At 43.8% G+C, this 23,965-nt stretch overlaps 1 protein-coding gene across 1 annotated transcript in view; it reads right to left on the minus strand.

Moving 5' to 3' along the window:
• Nucleotides 1–23,965, minus strand: part of LOC118083835 (dynein axonemal heavy chain 11-like) — a 236,863-nt gene that overhangs the window by 79,599 nt on the left and 133,299 nt on the right. The window contains exons 52-55 of the mRNA XM_060272909.2: nt 23,277–23,439; nt 18,918–19,041; nt 11,938–12,080; nt 3,511–3,672 (exon numbers count right to left, since the gene is read on the minus strand). Of these exons, the coding sequence (XP_060128892.2) occupies nt 3,511–3,672; nt 11,938–12,080; nt 18,918–19,041; nt 23,277–23,439 (592 nt within the window). The remainder of the gene's footprint in view (nt 1–3,510; nt 3,673–11,937; nt 12,081–18,917; nt 19,042–23,276; nt 23,440–23,965) is intronic.

The following is a 23,965-nucleotide window of genomic DNA, read 5'->3' on the forward strand; positions in this document are numbered from 1 at the left end:
CTTTCCTGCACCTAGAGAACATGGCAGAAGGAAATAATATCTACTGCTTCTAAGCTTAAATGTTAACCAGCTGGTCCCTACTGGGGGATCACTGGCTTCTTAGAATAGAAGTGGATCCTAGCAATCCCACTATTTCTCCTAAATGGTCATAATAATAATAATAATAATAATAATAATAATAATAATAATAATAAAATACCCCCCTTTTTTTGTTGCTTTGGAATAAAACATTTTCCATTTATTTAACATTTCAGCAGGGCAAATTATTTTAAAAAATCCATGGAGAAGTGGATTGCCTTGTGGCAGTACCCATAATGGGGGAACTGTGGTTTAATGGAAGCCAGGATGTCTGAATCAAAACCAGTAAGCAATGGTGCTCCTCCACCACTTCATAAACCACGGCTTATGAAGTCATGAATTAACATTGAAATGTAGCCACCATATATCAATTCCTAACCTTTTCAAACTTTTCTCCTCATATTCACACTTCCTTATTAATTCACTGTTTCAAACATCTCTATCACACCTTTCTATGCAAAGGCTCCAAACAAAATACTTTCCCTGTGTGCACACAAAAAATTCCAGCACTTTAGCTGGCCTAGAAGTACCCTAAAGATCCTGGAATACACATGAAAGTTTTGTCTTCCAAGAGAGATGTATAAATGTCCAGTTTTCAGATTCTCCCAAAAATAACGGTGTTTTTGGCTAACTCACTTACAGAATATCCGCTAACAAAGTCACTTTGGTGTTTTTTATATATCCATAAGAAAGTCAGTAAGTTTGGATATAACAACCAAAGAATCATAGAATTGTACAGTTGGAAGGGAACACAAGGGTGATCTAGTCCAACCCCCTGCAATGCAGGAAACTTCTCCCCAACGTGGGGCTCGAACCCATGACCCTGAGATTAAGCTTCTCACACTCTACCGACTGAGCTATAAATAACAACTACTACAACAATAATAATAAAAATAGTAGTAGCGGAATTTGAGGAATCACATGCAAAGGAAGAGGCTGACATAACTGCTAATTATATTATTGTTTGTCATGGTTTGCACTAGATTAATTTGCAGATAAGGAAGTCTGCTCTAAATAAGAAAAAAATCTTTTGAAGGATTATGTGCTACTTGCATACGACCTCTCTGCACAAAATACAGCATGAAGACTATTACTTAATTTAGTTGAAATGGCAGCTTGTTGACAAAAGAAACCTTGCTGAGATTGAAACGCTGGAAATGTGGCATTCGCGAAGCAAATAAATAAATAAATTATTGCAGTAGCATGCAACAATACCATTTTCTCTATAACGGTGACACAATATTTAGCTCTGTAATTTAAAGGTAATTGCTCTATTTTCACGATGTTAATGCTACTGAAAAATACGGTACGAGAAATAAGTAAACTTTTCCCTTAGGATAGGAAATTGCTTTTAATGGAGGAAACTGCCATTCATTTTTGCTTTTATGTTAGCAGCAAATTCATTAGGTTTAGACCTAGATAGAATGAAAGATTTTTTGTAGCTTAATACTGTCATTAAGCAGCAGTCTGGCTTAGACTTACTTACAAAGTAAGAACAATTTGATTCAACTTGAGATCATGCTGCGCCTGAGAATGCTCACAGGCCCTAGAGGACTGGGTTATTGTTTTCTGTGTAATTGGTCCAAATGGTGATATTCTGCTACCATATCCCAGAGATTCCTATTACTTCTTCTTCTATTTTTTAATGGTTTATTTTCTTTTTCAGATAATACCCTATTACTCCTCATTATTGCTGACAGCCCCAGAACTCAATTCTGGTTCAATTTTATTTGGACGGCACATAACTGAATAGCTGAAAGCAGCAGCAACCCAACCACCTCAGAGGACAACATCACTCTCCAGTCATTCCTCTCTGTTGCCACATGAGCCTTCTAATCTGGCCTGCTGCCTTGGGAGTGATGGAGGATGCTAGGGTGTAAACAAAATAAATGTCCCAATCACCAATGTTGAAGTAAGATTCATCAGCCAGTTGAGTTGGTTTCTGTATATGGAACTGGCCGGGGTGCCATCTTGCCCCTTCACCTCAGGCAGCCTAATGTCTTGGGCCAGCCCTAGCTGAAAGGAAAATTAGACTGACCTCTCTTGCATCCCACAAGGTTATTCCCACTACATCATACTATGCCATTGGCATACATGGTGCTTTGCATAATTGAAAAGACTGCTTCTGGTGCCAAGGTGCTTGCAGTCAACACTGTGAAAGCAACGAATGAAAGTGAGGAGGAAGACAGAGAAAGAGAGAGAAAGGTAAAAGGTAAAGGACCCCTGGATGGTTAAGTCCAGTTAGGCAATTATGGGGTTTCGGCACTCATCTCGATTTCAGGCTGAGGGAGCCGGCGTTTGTCCACAGACAGCTTTCCGGGTCATGTGGCCAGGAGGACTAAACCGCTTCTGGTGCAATGCAACACTGTGATGGAAGCCAGAGGGCACGGAAATGCCGTTTACCTTCCTGCTGCAGCAGTACCTATTTATCTACTTGCACTGGTGTGCTTTCGAACTGCTAGGTTGGCAGGAGCTGGGATGGAGCAATGGGAGCTCACTCCGTCGCGGGGATTCCAACTGCCGTCCTTTTCATTGGCAAGCCCAAGAGGCTCAGTGGTTTAGACCACAGCGCCACCCATATCCCCCATATAGAAAAAGAGAGGCAAGGGGAACAATGGATGAAGGTGAGCAGATGCACTCCACCAGATGATTGCAGTTATCAGGCTACAATAGGAGGGCTCAGCTGGTTGGTCCTAAAATTTCCTGGACCCAAGTCAATCAGAACTTTGCATATTAGCACAAGACCTTGCACCTGGTCAGGTAGGATGTGGGTAACCAGGCACTTGTTTTAGCAGGGGTGTCAGCCATGTTCCTCCTGCAGCAGTCAAGCCATTGCATTCTGCATGGACTATATGGCCCTTTGCAATGCTACAATTCTATTATTCTACCTGGACCAGGCACAACAGCAACCCCACCTAAAACGCATTGTAGTAATCCAGTTACCAATGCATGGACTACAATGGCCAGGATTACCCCAGTCCAGATATACTGTAGCTATGCAACGAAGTACTTCTTTTTGCTGTCCTGAATCTCCTGCTATTTCTCCTGGCAATTCTATTTGTCATGCTACTTTTATCATTTTATCTTGATTTTTTAATACATATTTTTTATTGATTAGCTATCTGGAGATCCTGTGGTTGGAACAGAAAGTAGGAGCTATAGCTCAATAGTCAAGTATGCCTTTGTCTATTGAACTATATCTCATGCTTTCTGTTCCAATCACAGGATCTCCAGATAAGCAATATCCAAACTAATAACTAATATCTAATTTTCCCCAGTGAAATGCGATTTTGAAGAGGCAATAGTAAACAGTTGTGGGAGAGAACCTGAACAGTAGGGCTTCCATAGCAACAAAAGGTGGCTAGTTTTGCAAAATGGAGCATTTCAGAATTCATGCACAAAACCCACAGCAGCAAAATAAGCTGTACTTACATCAAGTAAATCCATCTTGTCAACGAAACTGGTGCTAACGGACTGGAGAGCGACCAGGGGCCAAGCATGGAACCAGTCAATGGCAGTGCAATTGACAAGGGCTGGAAATTTCCTTGCTCTTGCTCTCAGGGTGAAACCCACCGGGGAGAAGCATAACACAACCTGGGAAGCAAAAAACCATTCCCATGAGAGAGTCTTCAGTAATTAACCAGGCTTTAAATTAACGTCGGAAGACTAATGGTACCATTCAGATAATTAATTAGTTGGACATACCAAGTAAAACTTCAAAATGTGCTTCCCTAAATCAGTCAGCTCAACACATTCCCATTCCCAGCTGTGCACTTACAATCCATTCAGGATTCTCGGTCTATATGGTAGCCAGCAGAACTCTCTGTGACCTTATAGACAGAGCTGCTCAATAATACTAAGGACACAATCCAGCCAAAGTTAAGCACTTTTAAGTTCCACTGGGTTCAACAGCTGCATCTAGAGAGCTGGTATGCCATAGTGGCTAAAAAGACTAAGCTACAAAGCAGACTGTGCCATGGACTCACTAGATCAGTGGTGTCCAAACTTTTTTCAAAGAGGACCAGATTTGATGAAGTGAAGGGTTGTGAGGGCCGACCTTTTTTTAGGATTGAAGTTGCTGAGGTTCTTTTTAGGATTTTACCCCAGGAAATAAACTGCCACAGAAACTGGATTAAACAGACCGGTGGACCGGATTAGGCCCCCGAAACGGACTACACTAGATAGGCAAGTCACTCTCAGCCCCCCAACTCCTAACACACACACACACCTGCAATATGGGGACAATAATGTCGATTTATATAGCATCCCTCTAAGGTACCGCTAGATAATGCATTTTACACAGTGCTTTGAAACCATGAAATTATATAAATGTTAAGGTGATGGCGGTGGTTTTCTTAAATCTATGAGAATTGAAGTGCTTGACTTTGGCTAGACCATGCCCTAGTCACTTTGGCTCTGACGCTTGAAGCTAGCAATGGTGAGAGTGGTTTAAATATGCATATACTGAATAATGAAATATCAATGTACCCACACAGTTTTAAACTGGTGATGCCTTCTCAGGTGGGGCAGAAGTGTTTTATCACAATGGATGAAAGATAGGGGCCTTTAATGAAATCCACAGGCCTCATTTCTAATTTTCCTTAAGTATATTATGCACCACCCACAACAAGTCTTATGTTGGGTCAAATTAGACATGATGTTAAATGCATTTAACACACTTTTTTTTTTAAAAAAAATTACAAAATAGCAGCCACTGTGGTGTGTGTGTGTGTGTGTGTGTGATGATTATTGGGATCACACCAGAAAGAGAGGGGGGAATTAACCCCTTCCTACCTACTGCTGCGGTGCTGAAGCAAATTGCTCTTCTGAAGCCATTTGGATTTAACATCACATGGGGCACGCAAGGGAAGTAGCAGAAAAGATAAAGGGGCTGCTCCCCTATAATATGACCTTTGTCACCCCACACTTCCCAATGCTACAAAAGTGACAGTACAGAACTCCGCTTTTTGTTGTGAAAAATAATTACACACAGTGGTACCTTGGTTTACGTACTTAATCCGTTCCAGAAGTCCGTTCTTAAACCAAAGCGTTCTTAACCCAAGGTGTGCTTTCCCATAGCAGTGGGGGACTCAATTTACAAATGGAACACACTCAACAGGAAGCGGAAAATGTTCTGCTTCCAAGGCAAAGTTCACAAACCAAACATCTACTTCCGGGTTTGCAGTGTTCTTAATCGAAGCTGTTAATAAACCAAGCTCTTCTTAAACCAAGGTACCACTGTATTACATTCTCCTTGTTTTTCAGATAGTAGATATCACTAACAACTGTAACTTAACACACATTAATTAAAACAGTGGCAATCTGGCACAAGCAATAGAAATATTTCATAAGAATTAGTGGTGCATACTATTTCCTTGTGCACACAAACTTTCCCAAGGGCTTATGAGAATCAGTACAGTCATACCTCGGTTTAAGTACGCCTCGGTTTGAGTATTTTCAGTTTAAGTACTCCGCGGACCTGTCTGGAATGGATTAATCCACTTTCCATTACTTTCAACGGGAAAGTTCGCTTCAGGTTAAGTACGCTTCAGGTTAAGTACAGACTTCTGGAACCAATTGTGTTTGTAAACCGAGGTACCACTGTATAGCCCAACTGATGGAATGATGGATATTGGCTGGAACTGGATATTCTGACTAAACATCAGGAAGAACATTCTGACAGTAAGAGCTTTTCCCCAGCGGAACAGACTCCCGTGAGATGTAGTGCACTCTCATTCTTTGGAGGTTTTTAAGCAGAGGTTGGATGGCCATCTGTCGTATGATCTAACTGAGATTCCTGCATTGCAGGGGTTGGACTAGATGACCTTCAGGATCCCTTCCAACTCTACAATTCTGATTCTATGAAAGAAGATTAATTATTACTTTTTAAAAAAACTCATCAAGCATGATTTGAAAATCAGTGGGTATAAAATCTGCTGGTTCTATGTACAGTGTACGCGTTGCAATTTCAAAATACTGAAGTTAGGTTAAACAAGCAAGCGTTTGCTTTAGGCGGTCCTTATTTCTTTTAGAAAAGGAACTTTCCCAGAATTACCAATGAGGAATCCAAACTTGAAGGTCACCATGAAGGATTTGATAGAAGGCCAATAAAGATTAAAGAGTTACCAAAGCTATCCATCATCTGAAGAATGGAAGGAGCAAGCAGGTATTGATCAGACCTCAAGTAGGAAGTGGCAAGGTCACACGTGGGCAACACAAGAACTGTACAAGAGAGTGAACTCAACAGGCAATAAATTAATGGGCTTAGTTACACACAGCACACCCAAGGATGTTGCGACACACAGACCTAAGGTGTTGAAATATTATCTGGCTTATTTGGAAAATGTACAGTGGTACCTAGACATCCGAATGACTCGACTTCCGAAGGTTTTGACTTCTGAAGTTGGCAACCCCGAAAGTCTTTTCGGCCCCCGCGCGCATTCTGTGCCTGCGCAGAAGCAGCGTGTGTGGTCAGCGCATGCGCAGAAGTGTGAAATCACGCTTCATGCATGCGCAGAACGGGCGCTTCGACAACCGAAGACTTCGACTTGTGAAGACGGCCGCAGAACGGATCGTCTTCATAAGTCGAGGTACCACTGCTTCCTTCTATTGCAGTCACAACACTCAGGGGAGCTTACAACAGCTTAGAAAAAATTCACCAGAAAACTATGTTAAATTTCCTTACCACCCTTCATCCAAGGATCACACGGCGGTTTACAATATCTACTGCATTTTACTCAAGAGTAGCCCCATTGAAATCAATGCTCCTTAGGGCTCACCCACATTTCTGTAGGGGGGCAGGGGTGGAGGAAGGGGGGGCGGGCAGCCCTGGGTGTCTGCGCTGAGGGGGTGACATTTGGCACACCGCCCACGCACGATTCCCAAGCCTACCCTGAGCCATCAGGAGATGGGGGAGCTGCCCCGCTTTGCTGGCGGTATTCCTTCCTTCCCTCTTTGTTTTGACAGTTCAGGGGAGGCTTGGGAGTTGCAGGCAGCGCCCGCCATCAGCGGTTTGCTCCGCCCCTGAGGGCGGCTCGCTTTGGCCCCAGCTGCAGGGGATGGGCCGCTCTGCCCAAGCGGCTATCCCACGCCTGAGAGGGCACCCTCCGTGCCCCGCCCCCCTCGGGAGCGCACCCACCCTGGACAGTATTGGGCATACACTCTGCTGCTGGGGGGGAGACCACTCTTTAGTATCAATTGTCACAAATGGCAATTTGGTTTTCACTGGCTGGACGTTTCCTCCAATTTAACGCTAAAGAGAGGACATTCCCTGGGAAAGCGGCATGAAAAGGGGGAACCGCTTGGGCACCTGCTTTCTGGGACTAGTTGAAGTGTGCATGAGCCCTTAGTTAATTAATTTCAGGGGGTCTGTTTCGAATAAAACACAGGGCTCATCCACACTTACCTTTCTTCCTGTGCTTTCCCGGCCTGTGTCCAAATGCTTGTTTTTTGTCCCGCTGCTTTCCGTAGGAAGACCCGTGTTTCAATACTGAATTAGAACAAATGGGAATTCAGGTTTTCTGTGGTCTGCCACTTGCTCCAATTCAGATGTACAGAGCAGGTTTTTGTAGGGAAAGCACCAGGGAACAACAACAACAACAACAACAGCAACAACAGAACTCAGACACAGACTTGGAAAACCTACGCCTATGCCTAGAAATGCAAAGCTAAGTGTGGATGAGCCCTTGTCTGAATACTACCCCAGAGATGGGGGCACGTCAGGGATTGGACTCAAGAGGGCAAGACAGATGAGGAGTAGTGGAGATCACCCCCTCTTCTCTTGATGTTGCAGGAGAAGAAGAATACAGCAGGGGTTTGAAGGGGTTGAGGAAGGTCACAACTCAGAGAGACAGACAAACAAAATAGTTGGGAAGTGTTAGAAGAAGGGGGAGGGAATTGCGACAGGGCAGCCAGCTGACAAGTTGTCACTGGAGAGCATTTCTGATTCCCCTTCTCCCAGAACTCGGCATTCATTAAGGGCGCAGGAACAAGGGAATCAATAATAATAATAATAATAATAATAATAATAATAATAATAATAATAATATATTATTTGTACCCCGCCCATCCGGCTGGGTCTCCCCAGCCACTCAGGATGCCTTCCAGCAAAGATTAAAATACAATAAAATGTCACAGATTAAAAACTTCCCTAAAGAGGGCTGCCTTCAGATGTTTTCTAAATGTCAGGTAGTTGTTTATCTCTTTGACCTCTGATGGGAGGGCATTCCACAGGGTGGGCGCCACTACCGAAAAGGCCCTCTGCCTGGTTCCCTGTAGCTTTGCTTCTCACAGTGAGGGAACCATCAGAAGGCCCTTGGCGCTGGACCTCAGTGTCTGGGCAGAACAATGGGGGTGGAGACGCTCCTTCAGGTATACTGGGCCGAGGCCATTTAGGGCTTTAAAGGTCAGCACCAACACTGACCTTTAAAGAGATGTTTGGCCACAAGCAGCCGCCGTAAAGGGAGATGCTGTTGCTAAGAAGGAGGAGCCCACTTTGGAGCAACGCTGTTGTTGAGGCTTGTTGCGTTCTTTGGTCTCTCGCTATTAGGATTGAACGAAACTCATTAAAAGAGGACCTTCTTCACCGTCTCCATCGCATCTGCAGAAAACAGCAGCAGGAGACTCTTCCAGGTGGTTCGCAATTTAGCGGAACCACCTGCTCCATCCGGGCCCAGTACGGGCCACATGATCTCCTGCAATGATTTTGCAAAGTTTTTTGCAGATAAAGTCGCTCAGATTCGGGAAGAGGTAGACTCCACCGTGGGAGCAGGGCCGGGGCGGGGGAGTGCTAGAGTCCTGTCTAGTCAAGTTTTGTGGGATCAATTTCAATCTGTTACCTCCGAGGATGTGGACAGGCTGCTTAGACGAATGAAACCAACCACCTGTCTCCTTGATCCTTGCCCATCCTGGCTTATAAAAGCTAGCCAGGAAGGGCTGGGCGATGGGCTTCGCGGGTTGGTAAATGCTTCTCTCCATGAGGGAGCCTTCCCAGACCCGCTGAAAGAGGCGGTTATTAAACCGCTTCTTAAAAAACCATCTTTAGATCCGGCCAATATGGCCAACTATCGCCCAGTCTCAAATCTTCCATTCTTGGGCAAGGTGATTGAGCGAGTGGTTGCGGAACAACTCCAGGCACGCCTGGAAGAAGCGGACCATTTGGATCCCTTCCAGTCAGGATTCAGGCCTCATCATGGGACTGAAACTGCCTTGGTCGCACTGGTCGATGATCTCCGGCGGGCTAGGGACAAAGGTAAGAGCTGTTTCCTTGTTCTGCTGGATCTCTCAGCGGCTTTTGACACCATCGACCATAACATCCTTCTGGACCGTCTAGAGGGCTTGGGAGCTGGGGGCACTGTCATGCAGTGGTTCCGCTCCTTCCTCCTGGGCCGTGTTCAGAAAGTGGTGGTGGGGGATGAGTGTTCAGACCCCTGGGCGCTCACTTGTGGGGTGCCTCAGGGTTCTGTCCTCTCCCCCATGCTTTTTAACATCTATATGCAGCCGCTGGGAGAGATCATCAGGGGGTTTGGGCTGGGTGTCCATCAGTATGCTGATGATACCCAGCTCTACCTCTCTTTTAAATCAGAACCAGTGAAGGCGGTGAAGGTCCTGTGTGAGTGCTTGGAGGCGGTTGGAGGATGGATGGCGGCTAACAGATTGAGATTGAATCCTGACAAGACAGAAGTACTGTTTGTGGGGGACAGGAGGCGGGCGGGTGTGGAGGACTCCCTGGTCCTGAATGGGGTAACTGTGCCTCTGAAAGACCAGGTGCGCAGCCTGGGAGTCATTTTAGACTCACAGCTGTCCATGGAGGCACAGGTCAACTCTGTGTCCAGGGCAGCTGTTTATCAGCTCCATCTAGTACGCAGGCTGAGTCCCTACCTGCCCAGTGACTGTCTCTCCAGAGTGGTGCATGCTCTAGTTATCTCTCGCTTGGACTACTGCAATGCGCTCTACGTGGGGCTACCTTTGAAGGTGACCCGGAAACTACAACTAATCCAGAATGCGGCAGCTAGACTGGTGACTGGGAGCGGCCGCCGAGATCACATAACACCGGTCCTAAAAGACCTACATTGGCTCCCAGTACGTTTCCGAGCACAATTCAAAGTGTTGGTGTTGACCTTTAAAGCCCTAAACGGCCTCGGTCCGGTATACCTGAAGGAGCGTCTCCACCCCCATCGTTCTGCCCGGACACTGAGGTCCAGCTCCGAGGGCCTTCTGGCGGTTCCCTCATTACGAGAAGCCAAGTTACAGGGAACCAGGCAGAGGGCCTTCTCGGTAGTGGCACCCACCCTGTGGAATGCCCTCCCACTAGAGGTCAAAGAGAACAATTACCAGACCTTTAGAAGGCATCTCAAGGCAGCCCTGTTTAGGGAAGCTTTTAATGTTTGATGGATTTCTGTATTTTAGAATTTCTGTTTTTTGGAAGCCGCCCAGAGTGGCTGGGGGAACCCGGCCAGATGGGCGGGGTATAAATAATAAATTATTATTATTATTATTATTATTAAAAAGGACTCTCCTTGTTTTCTCAGCTCTTGCTGAAACCGGGGGAGGCATAGCTTCCCCGAAGCCTTGGCAGAGCCTTGATAGAGCAGCAGTCTCATGCTCTGCTTTTTGCATTGCATTGGTAGTTGACTCCCCTTCACTTCTGAACATTATATACAACTCCCAGTTGGGAATAATCCTTCAGACATCCAATGAAATGGACTCCAGTCCATGAAAGTTTATGCCATGCAGTGGCATAGCATTGGGAAGGGGGGAGGCTGGGGGAGGAGTTATGGCCCTGGGAGCATTTTTTGAGATGGTGCGACCGGGCGCCCCCACAACAGACCGCCTCATTGAAGTCGGAGCCGTGGGGAGGGAAACTGTGCCCAGGTTGGACCTTCGGGGGCTGGTGTGCGAGGGAGCTATGGGGGCAGCTTCCTCGCACAACAACCCAATGTTGCTGATGCCATGATAAATACAGCAGACTTTAAGGTGCTACAAGATCCTTTGATGGCTTTTCTGCAACTGACTAACACAGTTACCCCTCTGGAAGTTTTTAGTCCCATAAGTGATCTAGAATAATAATTCAGTGAACTATTTGTATATGAAAAATTACTGATACACATTTGATTCTACTTGCCCAGTTATTGCCTCTGCATCTACCCTAAGAGATTTATAACTGTAGAAGATACTAAATTTTCCTTTTAAAAACATCAATGGTAATTATCATTTTGCCTTCTCAGTGCTGCTCTTCTTCTTTTTCAGGGGGGGGGGGGAAGGATGTAATGCTGTGATCCCAACTGAACTTCCATAATTTTTGTTGTTGTTGTTGTTTAGTCGTTTAGTCGTGTCCGACTCTTCGTGACCCCATGGACCATAGCACGCCAGGCACTCCTGTCTTGCACTGCCTCCCGCAGTTTGGTCAAACTCATGTTCATAGCTTCGAGAACACTGTCCAACCATCTTGTCCTCTGTCGTCCCCTTCTCCTAGTGCCCTCAATCTTTCCCAACATCAGGGTCTTTTCCAAGGATTCTTCTCTTCTCATGTGGTGGCCAAAGTATTGGAGCCTCAGCTTCACGATCTGTCCTTCCAGGGAGCACTCAGGGCTGATTTCCTTAAGAATGGATAGGTTTGATCTTCTTGCAGTCCATGGGACTCTCAAGAGTCTCCTCCAGCACCATAATTTTGCACTTAATGTGTACAGATTAAAAGGTTAGGATATTCTTTAGGCATCCAATAACTTGATTTGGTACATTTAAACAAAATCCATCTATCGATTTCCCCCCTCACTAACAAATAATCTGCCACAAATATGGTGTTTATTATGAGAATTGCATGTGGAATGCTTTCCCCTCATATTCATTTTCCTTGTTTACCTTTAGTTGCCGACGAATTCGGTCAATAAAAAATTGCCAGCAGTTCTCTTTTGAATCAGCCTGGCCAAGCCCCCGCAGTTCCAGCCTTGTAGAAGATACTATGCTATCCACTTCATCTTCATTAAATAAATCAGGGATATCACCTTCAAAAAAGAAAAATCTATATGTAGAATTTCATAACTGAAGTTTAGATTACGGGTTGTTTTTTACCCAATGCTCATTTTTTCATCATGATTATTATGTTTCCAAACTGCCCTTCTTCTGAAGAGCTGCAAGTAGACTATATGGGGGTCCCTCCCCCCCCCCAGCCCCACACATCCCCATTTTATCTCTATAACAACCCCCTGAGGTAGGTCATGCTGAGAGAGAGTGACTGGCCCAAGGTCACCCAGTGAAGGCCAAACCACACATTACATTAAATGTGTTATTGAATTTTACGTGATTTGGTTTTTAAAAACAAAAGTAGCTGCTACTGTGATAACCTCCCTCAACCAGCATTTTGCACAGATAACTGAACCAAATGTGCAGGACTGAATGTTGCCTCAACTTAAAAAAATAAAAAATACACTCAATATCAGTTATTCACAGACAATGAGGCTCTGCTATCTTGATGCTAAACTTAAATCATTCTCATAATTAAAGAGCTATATGCATGCAAAAGCACGTGCAGCTATTTCTCCCTCTCTCTATTGTCTAAAAAAAAAGCACCATTCTCTGTTTAGTTCTTTTTCAATTCCCTGTTTTTTCTGGAGCACTTCCAAGATTGGGTTAGTTATTATTTAAACCTTTTCACTATATGTTGGTGTGTTGCCTTTTTTGTGCTGTGCTTCACATGACTTATGCATTATTGCACTCTCAGTAAAATATTTCCCATATCCATTCTCAGCAATTATTCATTCCTACATGCCACAAATATAATAATCAATCTAATCAATCACTGCAGCTACGCCTTAAAATCAAACCCTCCTTTCTCTATTGTGTTACGCAAATTAGCCAAATGAATGTTTTCTAAAAGTTGGTGATATTGTGAGGTCCTTTGGCTCCCCGCCTGCCTTTTTCCTCACTCTAACACCCCTACTATTTATTCTTTTTATTTGCAAACAGTTCCCAATTAGGGGTGCCAATTAGTTAGGGTTTCCCCCACCAGCCTACATGCTTCTCTCCACTCTGCTTGGGTTAGCAGCATTTTTGTTGATGAAGCCAGAGTTTCAAATAGAAGTCTCCCCATTTTTTTGGGGGGGGGTGTTGGTGGGGAATATAAATCTCCCAGCCTTTATCTATGCTTTTGCAATCTCTGGGACTGGGCTATATAATGCACACTGCATGCTGCATGTGGGGAAAAACTCCTGCTCACCTTGATGTCTAAGGAAGAGAGCAGCACATTCAGCCAGTTCTGCTAAAACTGTGCCAGCTGCCAAATGTGCTCCTGAGCCAAATTCAAGGGCCTCATCAAGGAGTTCTGTAAAGCCCTTAACAGTGTGGGATCTAAGGGCACAGGCCAATGGCAGAAACTTGCATATGCTAATTCATTTGTCTAGATGGAAATTTAGACTGACTTCTGTGGAACGTTACTGAGTCAGATGGACACATGAAGGAGCTGAGTCTCACAGACTTTCCATTGGCTAGAGAGAACTTTGTGAGATCACTTCCTTTGTCTGCCCTGCCAGGAAGCTGTAGCACTACATACTTCCTTCCTGCCTGGGCATCTCTCCTTTTTTCTTCATCATGCTTCCAAGCTGACTACACGTGAGCTCAGACGCCATTTTTGAACTTACATTTTGTACTTTTGTAACTTAGATAGTAGTTATAAACCTGCTTTCATTTTGCTACTGTAATTGCAGCTTCAAGGCCGCAAGGTAAGTAAATGATAAAGGTAAGTAAATGATACTTTTACTTCTTCACAAAACAATGTGTGTGATTGTTTTAAAGCGAGAGAAAAGGGGTAGAGGAAACAGGAAAATCCAGTTTGCCTTAAAACATCTTGGATTATTATTTCTGGAAGGTTAAATCAACCTTGTCTTACCTTCCGAGTTTAAACTGCAAAAGATGGAACTCTGGTGATCTCACTAGAGCAGGCATCCCCAAACTGTGGCCCTCCAGATGTTTTGGCCTACAACTCCCATGATCCCTAGCTAACAGGACCAGTGTTCAGGGAAGATGGAAATTGCAGTCCAAAACATCTGGAGGGCCGAAGTTTGGGGATGCCTGCACTAGAGCAAGGAAAGGTAATAACTAAACAATATATCCTCTCCTTGTGCCCAAACCCATTCCTACAGCTTTCTGAGGGGAATTTCTCCTCTAAGCAAAGTAAAACACACACACACACACCACTTATTTTTTAAAGGGTGAAAGAGCAAGAGATTCAGGATCTGGTGCAAAAGACCTGGAGCTTGAGGCTGATCCAAAACAAAATTCCTTCTGGGATTCAATTACATTAAAAACTGCCTCTGCCTATAAGAGCTCCTGAAGGAATTGTGTTCTGCAGAAAATCCTTTTCTTTCAGGAGGCATCAACAGAGCCTTTACTGGAATGGCCCCAGGACTCTGAGTTGCTGCCACCAACCACCCCACGAGGTGCTGTGAAGAGTTGCTCTTTCCTCCTTTCATGACATATCGAGAATGTAAAACATTATTGATTATGCAGGGCTTTGGCTGCTAATCATTTCCTGCCACTGTCACTCTTGTGGGTTGGTTCCGTTTCTGCTGAGCTGCACACTGTTTGAACAATATTTGTTTTATGTCACTATACTTTAGCCTGATGAATGCAGGGCGGCAATATTTTTAGCAGACAAGTTACAGTAAATGGAGGTAGATTTTCATTTAATAAAGCCAGTTGCACAAACCTGGCCTTAGGAATCTTATACTAGGCTGATCCAGGGCATTTTTATGTCCAGGACATACACAACTCCTCAAACTGACTGCATCATAGATCACAGGTATCAACCAGCGTTCTTACTCTAGTTTAAACTCATTGAAAGCAACATGGGAGTTTGGACAATTTGAATGATTTTTTTCAGCAGGTTTTACATAGGCCATCCCTTCTTCCATGTGTGCAAATAACTCTCTCTTTCCAATGATAATGATAGAATGTTTATTTTATGTACACTTCGCCACAGACGGCAGAACTGCATCTATTATCCTGGGGGAATCTCCTTTTTCTGACAAGATCGTACTATTGTTCTAAAATAGTAAATGGTTGAAAAGACTCTAGATCTTTCTTCTGTGTTGCTGTGTTGCAATTAGTGAAGAAACACAGTCAGCAGAGATTATTTTAATGGGTGTACAGTACTACTTTAAATGAAGTCTTCGCCATCTGTTCATCTCAATTATAAGCACAAAACCAACATATCTTACAATAGATTCAGAGACTACAAAGATCTGCTATACTCAGACTGTTCCCCCCTCCCCCCTTATATATCTTCCCCTCTTCCAGATATAACTGGAGAACACTCCTTAGTGGAAAGAAAAACAAAACAAAACAAAACACTAATAATGCATTAATGCTGATCTGCAACCTCTATATTCTGCTTCCACTTTGACTGTTTATTCCTATACCGCAAGTTGAATGTTGTGCAATCACTTTGTTCACATAGTGCACTAGAGTAAGGAGTAAGCAGAATTCCTCATTAAGCAGAACATGCCTTCCTTCTGCATGTGTCCCATCACCTTTCCATTTTGAAACTCTGGCTGCTAAAAGCCAAGCTGGACAGCTTTCCAAACCCCAAATTAATCTGAACCACCAAACACACACACACACACACACACACACACACACACACACACACACACACACACCTTGACAGAGGTCTTCAAGCAGAGGTTGGTGATCCATCTTATCTGAGACACTCTGGTTCTGGCTTGTCTGCCTCAAGAAGGGGGTTGACCTAGATAGCCTACAGAACTCTGTGGTTCTGTGTAAGATAGAATCTCATGGGACTCAGGTAGTAGTACTAGGTCACATATAAGCACAACTTACGAAGCTGGCAAATGAATAGCAGAACTGCAACCAGTACATCATTCTGAGACCTTAAAAAAGCACCCTGGTTACTGCAGCACATGAGAACATCTAGCAAACAACTCAGCTTCTCTCAAAATGTTGAGAAACTCTGGGCAGCGTGCAATGACCCCTTCCGATATGCTTGGATGGGAGAAATATGGAAATAAAATGGTATTTTATAGTAGGGGTGCTTAGAGGACTGCCTGATCCTTTATATCCCTGACCAATCACTGAGATCTTGGGCAGGCTGTTTTTAGTGGTCCCCGATGGCTCAAATGTGTAGCTCATAACTACTAGTAACTACTGAAATTAGACCTGTCCTCCCCTTGCTGAAGGACGCGGGTGGGGCTGTGGGTTAAACCACTGAGCCTAGGGCTTGGTGATCAGAAGGTTGGTGGTTCGAATCCCTGCGACAGGGTGAACTCCCGTTGCTCGGTCCCAGCTCTTGCCAACCTAGCAGTTCAAAAGCATGTCAAAGGGCAAGTAGATAAATAGGTACCGCTACAGCGGGAAGGTAAACGGTGTTTCCGTGTGCTGCTCTGGTTCGCCAGAAGCGGCTTTGTCATGCTGGCCACATGACCTGGAAGCTGTATGCCGGCTCCCATGGCCAATAACGCGAGATGAGCGTCGCAACCCCAGAGTTGGTCACGACTGGATGTATTGGTCAGGGGTCCCTTTACTTTACCCCTTGCTGAACATACATGCATGATAGTTTCTTATTTCAGCAGGCATTTTAAAGAAGTGGAAGGTTTTGTGCAGTGCTTCTCCCCCCCCAAAAAAAATGTTTATGGGTACTCTCATTTTGACTCAAGAAAATCACCGGGAAATGAAAGAAGCTGCTATCAGAGGTGGTAGCAACAAAACCGATCAATCACCGTGCTATATTCCAACTCCTACTTCACACATTAAACGCTCACTTCCGTCTGAGACTCAGGAAACACCGTGATGGGAAATGAGGCGGCCATTGGAGGTAGCAACAGAACTGACGATTCACCATGTTAGAGAAAAACTAATTTTCTTTTTTTAAAAATAGTTTCTTCTACCGTTAAATTCGCAAAATGTTTAGGGGTATGTGTACCCCTGTGTACCCCCAGAAAAAAGCACTGGTTTTATGATGATTGTTATCTTATTCTTTGTACAGTTTTTTTAAAAAAAAATCTGCAATTTTATTTGCACTGCTTCAAAATATTAATGATTAAGTTGTATAGCAATGCCGAAAATAAAATGAACAAATAAATCAAAATTTTTGGTAAATTCATTCTTTGCCAATTCTGTTATGAACTCACTTGATCTGCATCTCCTGACCTAATGTACATACCAGAATGCAGTTACCCTTTCCATTTCATATTTATCCATATTTGTGATGTTGTTCTTGGCATCAACAAGCGTAGCAAAATTGTGGAAAAAAACAAAGTTTGTTTTGGGGAAAATTATATTCAGATAATAATAATAATAATAATAATAATAATAATAATAATAATAATAATAATTTATTATTTATACCCCGCCCATCTGGCCGGGTTCCCCCAGCCACTCTGGGCGGCTTCCAAAAAAAAACAGAAATTCTAAAATACAGAAATCCATCAAACATTAAAAGCTTCCCTAAACAGGGCTGCCTTGAGATGCCTTCTAAAGGTCTGGTAATTGTTCTCTTTGACCTCTAGTGGGAGGAATAATAATAATAAGATAACAAGATGTGCTTGCTTGGTGCGGAAATATATTGAGAAATGCATATTTTGCAGGGCAATATGTATTTAAATACAGTGGTACCTCAACTTATGAACGACTCAACAACCGAATTTTTCGACTTACGAATGGGGCAAATGGCCGCACGCTTACGAATTTCTCGACATCCGAACGGAAACCGCAGCGGTTTTAGATAGCGTTTTTTCGACTCACGGATTTTTAGATAGGGTTATGAATTTTTCTGTTTCCAGTGCATTCCTATGGGAAATCACGTTTCCAATGGCGCTTTTCGACTTACGAATTTTTCGACCTATGAAGGTGCCTTCGGAACGGATTAAATTTGTAAGTCGAGGCACCTCTGTATGAATTTTCATGCAAGCTTTTTTTTTAAAAAAGAATCACCATGCAGAAATGGGATGGGAGGGAATTAAGGCTGAACAAATGTGAAACTAACATGGACTGGACATAGACTACTTTGTCCACCCCTATTTCTCTCTCTCTCTCTCTCTCTCTCTCTCTCTCTCTCTCTCTCTCTCTCTCTCTCACACACACACACACACACACACACACTGAGATAAATATACTTAATCAGAAAATGCAGCTGCAGGATGAATTTCACGGACCTGACATTGTTAAAAAGGCACACATATCACATATATCAGTATAGGTGATATAAAAGGGAAATAGAGTGAAGGGCTCTTGTAAGAAATTTTGGAAACCTTTGCACCAGCCGTGTCTGCAACTGGAATTTCAGGAGCAGGAATCACCCTGCTCTTGTTCCCGACAATTTGGAACGTAATCCCTCTGCAATTTTTTTTTTTGTTATTCCAAAACGTGCACCACAAATCAATTACAGTAATGCAGATGGTTTGTACTGGTGAAATGTGTGTGGACTTACGCTGTGCCATTTTATATAACAATATCAAATATTAAAATAGTTGAAGAATTTTATAATAAACAGCGTTTTCCCTCCCTTGATTGCAGTTGATTATGTTACGCAGCTTGTTCTGCTCGTGTCACAAAGGTGACTTAATAGCTCCTATAACTCATCTCAACAGCTGACCTTTCTCCCTCGCTGATGAAGCCTATTCAAAACCTAGTGGCCTTTTGCTCATTTCAGGATCTTCTATTTTTCAACTGTTTTGATCATGAATATATTTACCGAAGGGTTTTTCTGTTTCTTAAAAAAAAAAACCCTCCATGAAGACTTCAATGGTCTCTTTAAAAGATGTTATTTAAATAAAGTACAAAAGAAAGTCTCTCTCTTTTTTTTTTTGCATTTATGAGTTTTTGCTTACCTGATGCCAGCATGTCGTTAATTAATACGAGGAAACGCTCATCAGGGATCTGAGCATCTGCGTGAAGAAACACAGTGCCGATGTTCTTCACGCCAACTTTAAAGTAAAGTGTAGCAATATCACTCTGTAGAATAAAGGGAGGTTTAGATCATTACGGAATATGCATACTGAACAATATTGTCAAGCAACGCAACCTCATGAAAGGGGAAGCTTAAAGACCCAACTTTTAAAATTCAAATTATCTGAAGGGGAAATTACATATATTTTTACAATATAGCAACCTAAGTGCTTCCCCTGGTCTGTTAAGGATCATGTTCTTATGTGCTGTCTTTACCTGAAAGAGCATCTCCACCCTCATCGTTCAGCCCAGACACTGAGGTCCAGCTCCGAGGGCCTTCTGGCAGTTCCCTCACTGCAAGAAGCGAAGCTACAGGGAAGCAGGCAGAGGGCCTTCTCTGTAGTGGTGCCTGCCCTGTGGAACACCCGCCCATCAGATGTCAAGGAAATAAACAACATTCTGACTTTTAGAAGACATCTGAAGGCAGCTCTGTTAATGTTTGATGTTTTATCGTGTTTTTAATATTCTGTTGGGAGCCACCCAGAGTGGCTGGGGAGGCCCGGCCAGATGGGCGGGGTACAAGTAATATTATTATTATTATTTTCCAGGGCAGCAGTGAGAAACTTCGCCTTTTATGCGTTGCTGCCCAGCCAGCCAGAAACTCCCCCAATCTGGGCCTCTGATTGGCCAATTTGAACCTGGTTTTGTTGAGTGGGAAGTTATGCCCATGGCTGTGATGGCTGGGGTGTGTGTGTTATTCCCCATCAGCTGGCAACCATGTGCGTCTGGGTGTCAGGGAAGGAGATGCAGAGCGAAGGTGCACAACCGACGCCCACTGGGGAAAGCAGCGAGTGTCCATTCCTGGACAGTAGTGAGAAGCCTCGGGGGCAGTGTATTTACCTGGGTTAAGTTCTCTTCGGAAGGAGAGGTTACTGAAAACTTGAGGTGTTTTTAAACGTTACAAATAAACAAATTGAGCAGAGATGAATTAAAACGGCACAGCACTCCTGCAAGTAGCAAATCCTATGTTGGTGATCAGATTCCCAGACAAGAGATCAAAATGTGTCTTCCAGAGCTCAGGCTTGCTCACACTTTCTTCACCCATCCCCAACTGCAGTTTCTGTCTCTTACAGTCTTCAAACCTGCTATTGTTTCCCGCGCTGACAGACGTAGATTACATCAATGCAGTTGGGTGAGAAGGTGGAGGTATGCCACCTATATGTACTCCCTACGAAGATAAATTGATTGCCAGCTGTTTCAAAAACACTGTGGTCCATTGTTAGCACTATTTCCCTGCTTCCCCGACAAAGGCAAACCCTGGTAGCTAACCATGTCTAAGTAGGGCTCCCCCTGTTTATTCAGCATTAATCCTGATTTGTTTGCACAAACGATACACAGTAGTTAGATTATATCCTGTTTTTATAGGGCATTCATTCCGATTTGTCTATGGATGGCTATACAATGCACATCAATCCTGATTTGCTTGCAGTGTGTTTACACGGCTTTCTGTTAAATCATTTGTCAATCCCACTTTTCAATCTGCCTTGTTCCTTTTGAAAGTGGATTTGTTGTGCTAGAGAATTTTAATCCACTTCAGTTGTGCAGGCTTAAAGCTCTTTAGTTTAAATTTCTCTGAATAGACACATTTTTATATACAATTTTGACTAACAAACACAAATTTTACAAAGCAATTCCCCTAATGTGTAAATATATACTTACTAATATATGCATTTATATGCACACTTTGATCTTGTATATGCAGTTTTGTGCACAGTATTTGGCTGGGAAATTGCACTGCAAAATTCGGAGAAGTGCAACTTTTGAAGGATAGCTGTGCTTTGGTTCACATATTGTTTTGGATAGTGTGAATTAAGTAGGTAAAGGTAAAGGGACCCCTGACCATTAGGTCCAGTCGTGAGCGACTCTGGGGTTGCGGCGCTCATCTCATGTTATTGGCCGAGGGAGCCGGCGTACAGCTTCCAGGTTTTGTGGCCGGCATGACAAAGCCGCTTCTGGCGAACCAGAGCAGCACATGGAAACACCGTTTACCTTCCCGCTGTGGCGGTACCTATTTATCTACTTGCACTTTGACGTGCTTTTGAACTGCTAGGTTGGCAAGAGCTGGGACCGAGCAATGGGAGCTCACCCCGTCGCAGGGATTCGAACCACCGACCTTCTGATCGGCAAGCCCTAGGCTCTGTGGTTTAACCCACAGCACCACCTGCGACCCACCCTTAAGTTCACCCTTAAACACAAACTGAATAGAATGTCTTCCCTAGCTGTAACTTAGTGATAGGACATATGCATTGCATTAATGTTTAATCGATTATTTTATTTTATTTTTCTGTTGGAAGCCGCCCAGAGTGGCTGGGGAAACCCAACCAGATGGGCGGGGTATAAATAATAAATAATATATTATTATTATGCAGAAGGTCTCGGGTTCAACCCTTGGCATCTCCAGGGAGAGGTGAGACCACGGGAGAGACAATACCCTGCCCCAAATCCTGAACTTCTGCTGCCTGTCAGTGTAGACCAGGCATCCCCAAACTTCGGCCCTCCAGATGTTTTGGACTACAATTCCCATCATCCCTGACCACTGGTTCTGTTAACTAGGGATCATGGGAATTGTAGGCCAAAACATCTGGAGGGCCGCAGTTTGGGGATGTCTGGTGTAGACCATATCACAGTAGGTGGATCTGATGGTCTGTCTCGGTGTAAGGCATGTTCCAATGTTCCATTTTATAAACCCGTAGCAAAAGTTAACAAACTGCAGACCTGCATAACATGAGTTGCTTATCTCCATCCAGCATGCAGAAGTCAAAAAGTAAGATCTAGACTCTGGTTAACATTCTAAAGTTACTGTCGAAATCAAAACAAAGGTGAACCAGAAACAAAGGCTCACACCACAAGAGAACATCAGACTGCAACAAGCCGATAAAAGATCCCCTTTGCATTTGCAAGTGGGTTGGTGCAAGCAAGAAGCAAAGCTCCCTAGAGGGCAGCACATAATTACCAATCAGGAGATGTAGTCACTGCCTTAAGGGGAGTGGTGGAATGAACAAATCTATCACAAGCGCAACTTGAAGATTATGCCGAACCACGTTTCTGTTTATGCAACGTTTTGTTTTATGCTTTCACACTTAACAATGCTTGTAAAGTTGTTCCCCCAAGGCCTTCGTGTATATTATTTTAATATTTAAGGTAAAGGTAGAGGTAAAGGACCCCTGGACAGTTAAGTCCAGTCAAAGGGACTATGGGGTTGCGGCTCTCATCTTGCTTTCAGGCCAAGGGAGCTGGCACTTGTCTGCAGACAGCTTTCCAGGTCATGTGGCCAGCATGACTAAACCGCTTCTGGCGCATTGGGACACCGTGACGGAAACCAGAGTGCATGGAAACACCATTTACCTTCCCGCCACAGTGGTACCTATTTATCTACTTGCACTGCCGTGGAGCTCACTCTGTCACGGGGATTTGAACTGCTGACCTTCCGATCGGCAAGCCGAAGAAGCTCAGTGGTTTAGACCACAGCGCCACCCGCCATCACCCAGTTAGGTAGGTCCCGTATTATAGATGGGAGACTTGAGGCTGCAATAATGTCTTCTCCAAGCAAATTCGGCATGGTTCATCTAAGGCTGGAGTTGCAGTTGCTTCGCCCGCTCACATCTCATGCTCTTAACTTCTATGCAATACCAGAATGTATGCTCTGACAAGGCTTTACCATTGCCAGGAGATTATGCATGAAACTCAAAAGACATGTCACAGTCAGAATTCAAAATGACCTTAACAAATTGGAGAACTGGGCCCATTCTTACAACATGAATTTCAACAGGGACAAATTTAAGGTTCTGCACTTAGGAAGGAATAACCAGCTGCACCAATATAAGACCGGAGGGGTGGGATATGGCTTACTAGCAGAACAAGCGAAAAGGATCTTGGGGGAATGGTCTCCCTCAGGAGGTTGTGGACTCTCCTTCCTTGGAAGTTTTTAAGCAGAGGTCAGATGGCCATCTGTCATGGATCCTTTAGCTGAGATTCCTGCATTGCAGGGGGTTTGACTAGATGACCCTTGAGGTCCTTTCCCACGCTACAATTCTATGATTCTATGATACAGTCATACCTCGGAAGTTGAACCGAATCCATTCTGGAAGTTCGTTCAACTTCCAAAACGTTTGGAAACCAAGGCGCGGTTCGCAAACTGGAACACTCACTTAGGAGCTAAAACCTTCAACTCGCAAGGCGTTCAACTTCCGAGGTACGGCTATATATGAACGCAGAATCTTAAAGTGCACTATGAGACCTACCCTGAGATCATGAATCCCATAGCTTTTGCGCAGGGTGATCTGGAAGACTTCCAGTGAGCTGAGAAAAGCAGCTAAGCGGCACAGACTTTGCTTTCCACTTCCTCCGACTCCAATCAGAAGCGCATTTCCATAGGGAGCTTCAAGAATACGGTTGATGCGGCAGCTACAGGGCAGGAACAGATTACATTTTGCGAAGACTAGTCTTTTGAAGACAATCAGCTTTCTATCCCATGTATTTATGGTTGTGAACTAACAGTGCAATCCTAACCATTTCTACCCACAAGTAAGTGCTACTGAACTCAATGGGGGTTCTCTCCCAGGTAAATGGGATTAGGATTACATCCTAGAGTGGGATTAAGATTACATTTTAAATTAGGATTACACACCAGGATTTAGTTCCAATTAAGCATGCATAATTATGCCACAATCTTATCAACCTCCTAAAGTTATTTAGTCCATTAATGACTGAGTTTATATTTCTAAAATATATTTAGAAATCAATAAAGGTGTTTTCTCAAAGGTACTGAAGGAAGGGATTTACAATATTGCAGAACTTTTATTTAAAATTGTAGGATAGAAAGATCACTATATGTGGCATAAGGAGCAGAGAACCTAAGCATCTGTACAGTCTGCAAATAAATTCGCCCTTCAATGACCCTCCATCAATTAATAGGGGGAAATAACGAAGC

The sequence above is a fragment of the Zootoca vivipara genome, chromosome 1, assembly GCF_965207765.1.
Source record: "Zootoca vivipara chromosome 1, rZooViv2.hap1.1, whole genome shotgun sequence".
Classification (NCBI taxonomy): Eukaryota; Metazoa; Chordata; class Lepidosauria; order Squamata; family Lacertidae; genus Zootoca; species Zootoca vivipara.